Raw genomic sequence first — 12868 nt, forward strand, 5'->3', positions numbered from 1 at the left:
TTAAACAGAGTGCCCTGCAATACATTTTTCCCTTAATGCATCTTGAAGAAACTTCCAAATCAATAAAAAGATAGCTTCATCTTTTCTTTTTTCCTTTGCTATTTCCTTTCTTTCAAACAAGTAATCTACTGTTTATGCCATATTTCAGTAAGTCCTTTATGATCCTGCCACAGAAGAGGAGAATTATTTTTGTTGGCACCAGTTTCCCCTTTTCTGATATATTTAATTTCATTTTTTATTCTATAAATCAGTACATTAACTTTTAACAATGTAATTTTTTTTCTTTTAAAGTTTTAACTGTGTGCCGTAACTTCTCACTATGTAACATAAGAAAATATATCTTCCACTTAGTTTCTTTCCCCAAGTGACAGCTACATGGAAACTTTACATCATTACAGTTGGAAACATTTGCTTTTACCTTCTATCTATAACCTTACAACAATGCCACAAACCTGTGCCATAAGGGTCTGGCAAGTAAAACAAACACATAAATTAAAAACAAAAGTATGAATTATAGAATAAAGGTTTTCTTTCCAGTTGTTTCTTACTATTTACTGTAAATGCTAAATTAATTAATAAGGAGCCATCACTTCTAGGGGAAATAAAGAGTTATGTTCCTGTACGCTTCTGAACAAAATTTAGTCTATTGATCAATACATAACCTTGTTTTATGTATTTTGGTCTAAAGATACCTTACTTAATAGATATATTATCGACTCATTAACATTTAACTTATGACCATAGCACTATAACTCATGTCTGAACAAAGTTTATCAATATGTATATTTCTTTTGTAAAGCACATCACAGCCTTCTTATAAATACTAGGCAGTAGTTCTGAACTATGTTTGGGGGTCATTAACAAAAATGTGAAAAATATAGCACTAAATAAACTAAGGAAAGAATACAGTATGAAAGCTTAAAAAAGAGCATCAATTTGGCTGGGCACAATGGCGCATGCCTGTAATCCCAGCAGCTCAGGAGGCTGAGGCAAGAGGATTGCAAGTTCAAAGCCAGCCTCAGCAATTGGGTGAGGCACTAAGTGACTGAGCAAGACCCTGTTTCTAAACAAAATACAAAAAAGGGCTGGGGGTGTGGCTCAATGGTCAAGTGCCTATGAGTTCGATCTCCAGTACGCCCCCCAAAATGTCCATTTTGTTTGTTTGTTTTGATTTTTTGCAGTACCAGAGATACAAACCAAAGCCTCTCTACCACTGAGCCACATCACCAGCCCTTTTGAAAAATGTTGAAATAGGGTCTCACTAAGTTACTGAGTCTGGCCTCAAACTTTCAATCCTCCTGCCTCAGCTTTCAGAGTAGCCAGAAGTATAGGCATGAGTCATCGTGTTCAGTTTTTGGTTTATTTTTTCGTTTCCCATAGCTTTACTGAGGTAAAACTGAACTACAATAAAATATACATATTTGAAGTATGCAATATGATCAGTTTTGACATGTATGTAACCAATACAAAATATAAAAAGCATTTCCATTACTTTTTAAAAATTTGAAATCATGCAGACTATTTCCTACATGATTTATTACATTAGAAATCAATCACCTTATGAAATATAGAAACTCACCCCCACAAGTCAACTATTTCAAAATTAAATGGCGCACTTATAAATATCTCAGCAATCAAGGAAGAAAGCACAAGAGAAGTAAATAAAAAGTACGTTGAACTGAGTGATAATAAAAGCTTAAAATATCAGATGTCTGGGATGAAACAGTACTCAGATGAACATTTATAACTTAAAGCACTGGTATAGAAAAAAGCTAGAATAACAATCAGATTATTTTCAAATTATGTACTAGGAAGAAAAAAAGAATAGGAGCAGAAGTAATATGAAATAGAGAATAATACAGCTAATTTGATAAAAGCAAACAAGTCTAATCAAGAAAAAAAGCAAGAATATAAAAATTAATATCAGTGGAAAGGGAGCTATCAAAATAACCTACAGAGGTTAAAATTATATTACAATTGTAAGCCAACATATGGGATATCTTACATAACACAGTCTATAGAATTATATTAAAATCCTTAAATACAATTGTGTTTTAATAAATCCACCATATATTTCCAGAACGGTTTGGCAGGTAAAAATTTAGGGGTACCATAATTTCTTTACCTTTAGCCTATAAAAACAGATTCAAGTCTAAGTAATCTTCGGGTTTCCATCACAAGAAGGGAAACACAATAAAAAAACATTAATGTTTAATACTATGAAGGAACCAATAGCTCTAGTTTTAAAAAAAAGGAGGAGGCAGTGAACGGGGTGGTATAACATAGGTATCATCCTATACAGCACAGTGAGAAATCTTCCCTAAAGAGGTGACATTCGAGCAGAAATTTGAATAAAGTGAGGAAGAACTATAAAGCACCTGGCAGATAAGCCAGGGAAGGTACCATGGTGGTACAGCTGTTAATAGAGATGAGCAACTACCAATGGCTAGATCTTAGAAGGCTTTGTTGGCACAGTGAAGATTCTGAATTTTAAGTACAACTGAAAATCTCTGGAGAGTTTTGAGTTGGGGACAAAATTGATCTCAAACTTATATTTTAAATGTATTTTATTTTTCTATGATTATCTATAACACTTTCTTTTCAGAAGTTTTGTCATTTTTAGAGAGATGTTTCTTGCCAACAGCCTATAGAGGGATTCCCATTTCCTATGATAATATATACTTGGTTTTATTTCTTCTATCTTATATAACAGCATATAAAAGTAAAATACTTTGTTTCTTCTTTCTCCTTCCCTTACTTGGATTATGTCTCTTTTTATTCTACCTTCCAAAACCACTGCAGTAATTTACACTTCTATGTACATCACCTCTGTTGTCTGTGTTCACTTTCTTACTTTTGGTAAACATAATACTGGTCTTCTTTACAGATAAATAAAATCCTAATTATTATTCTGTTCTCCTAGATGACTTTCTTATCACCTTTCTCCCTACCCTTTTCTCCCAGAGCACCATCACTATTAGAAATTTGATCCTTAAGAGTGCTTTTACTGCCGGGTGAGTGCATGAACACCTGTACTACCAGCAACTTGGGAGGCTGAGGCAGGAGGATCACAAGTTCAAAGCCAGCCTCAGCAACTTAGAGACACCCTTTCTCAAAATAAATAAATAAAAGGGCTGGGGATGTGGCTCAGTGGGTAAGCACCTCTGGGTTCAATCATCCCTGCTACCAAAAAAAAAAAAAAAAGATTGTCCTTCTATATTAAAAACCTTCAGTGGTACTAAAATTTGCCACCCAGTAATACTGCATTTCAAAGGTACATTATCATCATCCATTTAAATTAAAATATTTTAAGAGCATTGCTCACTATTGGCTTACATTTGTAGTTTCATCTATATTTATTTTTAAATGAGAATTTTTTTAAAATTATACACCCAAAAGATGAAAGCAAACATTAATTAATTATTATCTTCTGACATACATAAATACTCAAATTTCTCCTACTGTCTCAAAGATGTCCTCTGTAACTGTTTTTCCCCCAATTCACAAGCAAATTAGGATTCAGATTTACAAATTACATTTGGCTGCTATGTATCTTTAGTCTCAATACAACCTAGAACAATCCCACTTATCCCACTTTGTTCTTCATGGCACTGAATATTTTGAAGGGTCAGGCCAGTTATCCAGGAGAATGTCCAAGGGGTACTTTATCACAATTAAATTAAAAATAAACATTTGCAACATTTTAACTATAGCTGACTTGTGTACCTCCTACTACATTACCTTAGGATACACATGTCAGACTTTTTGTAACCATGCCAAAGAAAAGTTTGACCTTATTTATTATTGTGGGAACCACTGGTTTCTATTTTAAAGACACATTTTTCTCTTTTGTAATTAATAACTAATCCATGTATGGGGGGTGAAACATTGAGAACTTGTAAATATCGGTTCTCCAAAACATCTTCTAAAAATGGAATACTAAAACATCAGCACTCACCTGTTCAATGGAAGGCAGATATTGCACAACAAGGAGGCATTAGGCAGTGTATAATGAAAGGGAGTCAGAAAATAATAATTTTAACAAATAACAGAGACAGAATTCACCACTTAAGAGAGAAAACACTCATATTTCCAACAAAAACCAAATGTTGTTCATAAGAAGTACTTAAAGAGTACAAAAAGACAAAAAACACACCCAAGACAAACATGAAAAGGAAGCTGAAGGTGACATAAATATTATACAGTTATAAAAGGAACAATAAAACAAGATATATGCACATAAAAATAAACCCTCAAATGTGTATCAAGTAAAAACTAATAAACTGCAAGCAGTAATATATAAATAAAAAATCACACTATAATATTTCAGCAAAAGACAAATCAAGCAGACAAGGAGGTATCAGAGACCTGAACAAATACAATTAAGAGCTATTTAGATATGAAATGCTTATAAAACAGCACATTCAGGGACTGAAATAATATAAACTGTATTTTCTGATTAGAATGCAATAAATTAGAAATCTATAACAAAAGAATAGCTCAGAATATGCCATGCTAACACTTCTGTGTTAAAAAGGAAATAAAAGCAATTATGAAATATATAAAACTGAACAATAATATAGCATCTACTGAAATGTGTGGGACAAAAAGGAATTCTTAAGAGGACAACATTAATCAGGATATATGAATGGTTAAAATAAATGAGCTGATACTAACCTCCCACTTGTTAGAATGGCCAAAAGAAAAAAGAAAAAAATAAATCACATTGCCATATGTTGGTGAGGACATAGAAAAATTGAAGTTCTTATACACTTTGAAAAAATTTCTCATATACTTTGAAACTCTGGAAGTTTCTAATCAATTTAAGCATATATCCACTCTATTCCTAAGTATTTTCCAAAGAGAAATGAAAACATTCACCAAAACATTTACACAAGAAAGTTACACAAACTTATTCATGATATGCAAAACAAAAATATCCGATCCAATTATCACTCCATGATGTGGTCAACTGATACAATAAAATACTTTTTAGCAACAAAAATGAATGAACTTTTAAAACAGCATCATCAATAAATATCAAAAATATGTTAAGTGAAAGAAGTCAAATACAAAAAAATTACTGCATGATTCTGTTTAGATAGAATCCCAATTCAGGCAAAATTCATTTGTAGTGACAGAAATCAGGGATTGAGGCAGAGGGCATTTGACAAGAGGGAACTGACTAGAAAGAAGCAGAAGAAAACTTTTTGAAGGAATAAAAATATTCTATATTTTGTTTTATTTGGTATTTACAACATGTAAACTATTTCCATAGCTCTAAGAGGGCAGAATACACAAATGTTTATAGTAGTTTTATTCCTAATCACTGAAACACTGGGAACAACCCAAACCTTCTTCATCTGGGAAATGGATTAAAAAGAAGTGTGGTGTATGCATACAATGGAATAATATTAATTAGCAATAAAACAATCACACTATTGATAATATTAAACAATACTGGTGAATCTCACATAAGAAACCACTACATTTAGTTGAAAGAAGCAAGACTCAAAAAACTACATACTGGAGTTCATACTCCATTTGCATGACATTTTAGAAAAGCTCAACTATAGAACTTCAACTGAAAAGAGACTGGTGGTTGCCAAGGCAACCCAGGGGGGGGGGTTCGATACAAAGGGAGTTTGGGGGAATATTTTAGGGTGAGGAAACTATTTTTTATCTTAGTTGTAATGGAGACTACACAATTGTATTTTTTTGTTTTTGTTGTTGTTGTGGTATCGGGGATTGAACCTAGGGGCACTCAACCACTGAGCCATATCTCCGGCCCTAATTTTGTATTTTATTTAGAGACAGGGTTTCATTGAGTTGCTTAGCACCTTGTTTTTGCTTAGACTGGCTCTGAACTTGCAAAACTCTTGCCTCAGCCTCCTGAACGGCTGGGAAGTGTCCACCAGCTGTCCATATTTTAAAAAATTTAAAACAGAATTATATAAGTAAAAGGGTGAATTTTATTACATGGAAACTATACCTCAGCAAAGACCACAAGGAGAAGATATCAGAACTGAACACATAAGATCTATACATTTTATGTTTACATCTCTATAGAAGTAAATTAATTAAATAAGCACTCATTTCAATTGATGCAAGCCCAAAGCAACAGTAAGTAAATTAAGGCAAAAATCAATGGAAAAAAACAAGAGGAGAAAAACAGATATAGATTAAAGTTAAGATCTTTTTCTCTGAAATATTCATTAGATTAAACAGAGCTCTGGCAAGAATGAACAGAAAAGGAGACTATGAAGAAAGCAAGTTAACAAAAGAGTTTTTTTTTTAAAAGTTATACTTTTTTAAAAAAAAAAATCTTATTTATTTATTTATTTTTATGTGATGCTGATGTGCGAACCCAGCACCTCACATGTGCTAGGCGAGCAATTTACCACTGAGCCACAACCCCAGCCCCCAACAAGAGGTTTTTAAAAAGTATTTTAACTATACACTAATTAAAAAATGGAAATTATTACAGCTTTACAGGTGAATGTCTTCATATATTCCCAAGAATATTTCTCATGATACACTCGTGTTGTTGAAAAAAATCTGAAAATAATGAAGAGGTCCAGATTCTTTTGTTTGACTAGTATGCTTATAAAACAGATACAGTGTGATAAAAATGCTGAGTATCTTGAGAGGCATAAAGATTACAAGAATGAATACATTTGTCAAAAATTAACGAACTAGCTGGGGATATATCTCAGCGGTAGAGTACTTATCTAGCATACAGAAGGCCCTGGGTAATCCCCAGCATGGCCAAAACAAAACAAAATCAAAAACAACATTCACTGGACTATACTTGTCCAGTTTGTACATCTATTTCTTTCAACGTTTCTATATAAAAATCCAAATGAAATCCAATAAATATATTTTTAAAGTAATACATCAAAATTAAGTTTATCACAGAAATGCAAAGAAGTTTAAACACTTTTAAATCTGCTAAATAACCATATCAATAATCCAAAGGGGAAAAAAATCAGGATTCTTTCAAACTACAACAAAAGAAACTTTCATAAGTTCAACACCATTTAGGTTTTTAAAACAAATAAACAAAAAGTTCTTAACTAACCAGTAATAGAAAAGCTATTCTTTAACTTGGTCATGGTTATATACTTACAATCTATAGCAAACATTAAACATTGGATGATTCCTCTTTTAGGGAAAGAATAAAACATAATACTTGAAGGTGGTTACAACATTAAGGAAAATAGTTGTATATATATTATATATATATATATATATAATATATACAAACACACACATATATACACACACACATGCACGCACACATACATACATATAATGTGACGGCTAGACACCAGACCAGATTTTAAAAACTTAAAAAAAAAAAACATCTTAAGCTGCAGTAACCCACTAGAAAGTAAAATTTTAAAAATTCTACAGAACTGAATAAAAATGGGGAGACATTTCATGGACTAAATAGGACAACCTAATCTTATAAAGACGTTAGTACTTCCCAAATTGATCTATACACTGAATGCATTCAGAAAAAAAATCACACTTGATTTTTTTAAGAAAATAGATACAAATAAGCCACTACAGAATCCCCAAATCCTAACAAGCACATGAAGAGATGCTCAAGTTTTATGAGGGAATAAAGATCCATAAATCAACTGATCTTAAAAGAACAAAAAGAGATTTGCTCTACTATATTAGAAGACATTCCAAAATACAATAATATTTTAATGTAATATTAGCACAAAAACAAAGAGGCAGACTCACATATATACACAGTAATCATCTATACTATCATGTGACAAATGATATGTAGTAAATATACAAGTCATATATATGATAAAGGTGGTATCACCAATCAGTGAAAAAAACATGGACAATTTAAGAAGCATTGTAGAGAAAACTGGTTCACCAGATGGAGGAAAAACAAAACTGAATTGCTACTACACACCACAGATGAATTTAAAGGTAGAACATGAAATATTGTTATTATATCCCACTAGGAATTTCTTCAGTATTACTCACGGCCTATCAATTATTCTCAGCTACACCAAAAAAACAAAACAAAATAAAACAAAAAACAGGGGGGAGGGGGATATAAGAAAACCAGTTGGATTTGGGGGCACACACCAGTAATCCCAGCTACTCAAAGAGGTGGAGGAAGGAGAATGGCAAGTTTGAGGTAGCCTAAGCAATTTAGCAAAACCCTATCTCAAAATAAAAAAATACAGAGGGCTGGGAGCATAGTTCACTGGGAAAGTGCCCCTGATTTCAATCCCCAGTACTGGGAAACAAACAAAAACAAAGAATGATGGTACACGGTAGAGGAAATAATGGTCAACACACTAATACCCAGAAACCATGACTGTTATCCTACATGGCAAAAGGAGCTTTGCAGACGTGTCTGAGGACAAGGACTCTGAGTTAAGCAGATTATCCCAGATTATCTGGGTGGGCCTAAACTAATCATGAGTGAGTACTTAAAAGGACTTTTATTTGAAACATATAACATAAGGTCCCTGAAAAATGTTATGCTGTATTAGAAATCAGGTTTATAGGATGGTGAGGCATATAGTTCAGTGGTAAAACACTTGCCTAGTATGCACAAGACCCTGGGTTCCACTTCCAGCACCACCAGAAAAAAACAAAAATCAAGTTTGTAAACACTATTGTTTTTAATACATTATAAAAGTAATAATAGGGCTAGGGATGTGGTTCAAGTGGTAACGCGCTCGCCTGGCATGCGCGGGGAGTTGGGTTCGATCCTCAACACCACATAAAAAAATAAAATAAAGATGTTGTGTCCACAGAAAACTAAAAATAAATATTAAAAAATTCTCTCCTCTAAAAAAAAAGTAATAATAGTTCGCTGTTAAGCAAATATATAGAGTTCCTTTACAAAATATTTTAGGCAATTTAATACAAACAAAGAATATTAAAGAAAAATTAAAGTTTTACTCACTTTAGCTCCAACGCTGCAACTACCAGTGCTCCCAGTGCTCCCACTTGCAACTCCAGTAAATCTAGCTTCCAATAACTCTTGCCTTCTTGGATCCAGACTATGAAGCTCATCCATTGCACCTATTAAGAAAAAGAAAAACAGACATACATATGCAGATCTGTACATGGGTGTATGTTGTGCACGTACATATTCATATACAAACATAAAATATACAGTTAGTTGTCAATGAAAATTTATAAACAAATGCTATAAACTGATGAAATTAGGAGACTTTAAGATTTTTATAATATTCACACATTTATCAAAAACATCCTGCCAGTCACAGTGGCACACGTCTGTAATCCCAGCAACTCAGGAGGCTGAGGCTGGAGGATTCCAAGGCCAGCCTTAGCAACTTGGTAAGACCTGTCTCAAAACAAAAAATAAAAAAAATACTTTGTGTACAACCAGTGACTTGAAAACTTGTACTCTATATGTGTAATATGAAATGAATGCATTCTGCCTTCATGTATAACAAATTAGAATAAATAAATAATTTAATAAAGAAGAAATAATTTTTTAAAATAAAAAGGACTGGGAATATAGGAATATGGCTTAGTGGTGGAGCCCTGGGTTCAATTCTCAGTACCAAAACAAACAAACAAACCACAAAACCACACAAAAAATATCCTACACTTTTGACTACAACCTACAGTAAGAAATATATTTTCCTTCCAATTCAGTATACAGATACATATATGCATAAAGAAGTTTTCCAGAAACACTGCACTATGGAAACTACTATAGTAATAAGAGTCCTGTATGGTATCTATTTTATTCTAATCCATTATGGGGGAGTAGACAACACTAATTGTGAGTTATTAATGGACCACAAATCCACAGTTCGAAAAATATCACTTTGATAATAAGCTTATACAGAATTTAGATACCGATATTACCACCACTTAATTTTCATTTTGTTTCTATGCCTTATCTAGCTAACTACATTTTAAAATGGGAAGGATTATTTTGTCATTGATAGGTCCCTGAAGATTTTTTTTGTACAGCTGTCCTTTGTTTTACATGGATGATTGGTTCTAGGACCCCATGGATACCAAAATCCACAAATGCTCAAGTCCCATTATACTTTAAATCATCTCTAAATTACTTATAATACCTAATGCAGTATCAATGCTATATCAACAGCTGTTAGACCATATTGTTTACAGAATAATTACAAGGGGAAAAAGTCTGTACTTCCTCAGTACAGTTGCAACGTTTTTCCTCCCAAACATTTTCAAACTTGTCATTGACTGAATTCATGCATGCCAGAAGCTTAAGGTCCAACTGTACAGTTCACAGCTTTAAGTTTTCACAAAGAAGATGAAACATACACATGGTTAAAGCAAATCACTGAGGTACAACAATTAAACAATCACCTTGAAAAGTGGGGATGGGGGGTTTAGCACTCTCACAAATTCTAGTTGAAGTTCAATTAACGTCTTAAAAATTATTTTATCTATGTCTGCTAATTCTCTACTGATAAACTTCAGAAATGGGGGTTCTCAAAGGTAACAGGAAAGATATTATAGGGAACATTTGTAAACTAAAATAGTCCTTCCACACACCCTAATTACTTCCTAAAGTTTAACAACTGTTCCTATACACTTTACCTTTTACATTTCCCTTACTTACCTTTCATTCTCATCTGGATAGAGGACTTAGATGAACAGTGACCATCTTTCCACATTTACTTGCATCTCTGTACCCGAATACATCCCCCCCATCCACTCTTTATTTCATCTCAGAAAATACAGAAAGCTAAAAAGCTAAAGTTTTTAACTCTTGCTTTTGATCTCATTTCTTTTCAATATCTATAAAATCTTACATTCACAAGTATATCATCTCTCTAGCACCTTCTTCCCCCCCTTTACCTCCTTCTGTCCTAGTTTGTTTTCTTAAAAGTCCACCTTGGCTTAAATTTCATGCCATTAATATAGTCATTTAATTCTTTCCTCAAACTAGTGATTTGTTACCACATCATCCTTAGTATAGCCAATGTTCCCATTTTTCTCTGATCCATTAGTACAACAAAAAGTATACTATTACTTGATAGGGGATGGGGCGGGCAGGGATAGGGGGACAAAAGCAAAACAAAAATAATTCTAGTGTTCAAAATTCTACTATACCTTTCTATTTCCTCCTGGTTCTCTTTTAACTATGACCATCTCCCATGACCTTCTGTTCCCTTTTAGAGTCCCTGTAGCTCAAGTTTAGGATTCCCAAATCAAGTACCTATTATATGACAAGTCCACCATTCTTAAGCTTGACACTGGGACTTACAATCTACTGAGGTTTTGGGTTATTAAAAAAAAAAATCCCTATTGGTTCTTCACTGGCACAGGGTCATTTTGAACATATTGTCACATTTTAAAACTAAGTATAAAGTGCTGGCATAAAGACCAACATAAAAATCAATGGGTCACAACAGCCCAGAAAATAAACTACCACATGAAATTACTGAGTTCACCAAGACGATTCAACAAAGCAAGAACAGTCTTTTCAACAAATGGTGCTCGGAAAACTGGATAACCATATACATGAACTCTATATCATGAATAAACAAAGTGTGTTAATTTTAATTTTTAAATAAAATGAGTTATTTTTAAATAACCCAAAATGGATACCAGAAGACCCAAAACTATTAGGAAAAAACATAAAGGGAAACTCATGACACTGAATTCAGCAATGATTTCTTGAATATGACAACAGGAAATAAAAGAATAAATAAATTGGACTTCATCAAAATCACAAACTTCTGTGCACCAAAGAATACAATCAATGGAACAAAAAGATATCCCATAAAATGGAGAAAATATTTGCAAATCTGTCTGATAAGGGTCTCATATCTGGAACATACAAAGAACTTCTATAATGCAACAATGAAAAACAAAAAGCAATTAAAAATGGACAAAAGATGTGAACAGAAATTTCCCCAAAGATAACATACCAATAAGCACATGAAAAGACATTGAGTAATGTTAATGATTAAGGAAAGAAATCAAAGCCACAATGAGATAGCACTTCACATCCACGTAAGATTACTAGTATACAGAAACAAAAAACAAGGGCTAAGGATATAGCTGAATTGACAGAGTGTTTGCCTAACATGCCCAAGGCCCTGGGTTCGATCCCTAGCACCACATACATCAAAAAGTGTTGGCAAGTGTCAGTTTGGATCAAGAATTTCTTCCAAAGGCCTGTATATGGAAGTCTTTGTCCCCAGTCCATGGCACCTGGGAGGTAGTGAAACCTTTAAGATGGGGAGTCTGGCAGAAAGATGTTTAGGCATTAGAGGTGAGCCCTACAAGTGGATATTGGGTCCCTGGGCCCTTCTTTTTCATTTTCCAACCATCATGGTGAGCAATTTTGCTCTACCATGTGCCCAATGCCATGATATGTTGCTTCATCAAGGACCCCAAAGCAATAGGATCAATTGAACATGGACTGAAACCTCTGAGAGCATAGCCCAAACAAACTTTTACTCTTTCTAAAAATTTTTTAGTTGTAGATGGACACAATACCTTTATTTTATTTATTTATTTATATGTGGTGCTGAGGATCAAACCCAGTGCCTGTATATGCTAGACAAGCACTTTACACTGAGCCAAAACCCCAGCCCAACTTTTACTCTTTTCAAGTTAATTATCTCAGACATTTATTTTACACTATTGAAGAGCTACTGACACAGCAAGGAAGTGAAACCCTTGTGCAATGTTGATGTAAATATAAAATGGTGTGACCATTATGGAAAAAAGTATAGCAGTACCTTAAAAATTTAAACACAAAATTATATATGACACAGAAATTGCACTTATGAGTATATAACTGACAAAAAGTAAAAGCAGGGACACAGACATTTGTACTTCCATGTTCACA

The 12868-nt window shown here is 33.4% G+C and overlaps 1 protein-coding gene across 1 annotated transcript in view; it reads right to left on the reverse strand.

Moving 5' to 3' along the window:
* Tlk1 (tousled like kinase 1) overlaps positions 1-12868 on the reverse strand; it is a 137202-nt gene that overhangs the window by 80051 nt on the left and 44283 nt on the right. The window contains exon 2 of the mRNA XM_026389540.2: positions 8951-9069. Coding sequence (XP_026245325.1) covers positions 8951-9069 — 119 coding nt within the window. The remainder of the gene's footprint in view (positions 1-8950; positions 9070-12868) is intronic.

Source organism: Urocitellus parryii, chromosome 1 (genome assembly GCF_045843805.1).
Source record: "Urocitellus parryii isolate mUroPar1 chromosome 1, mUroPar1.hap1, whole genome shotgun sequence".
NCBI classification, from domain to species: domain Eukaryota; kingdom Metazoa; phylum Chordata; class Mammalia; order Rodentia; family Sciuridae; genus Urocitellus; species Urocitellus parryii.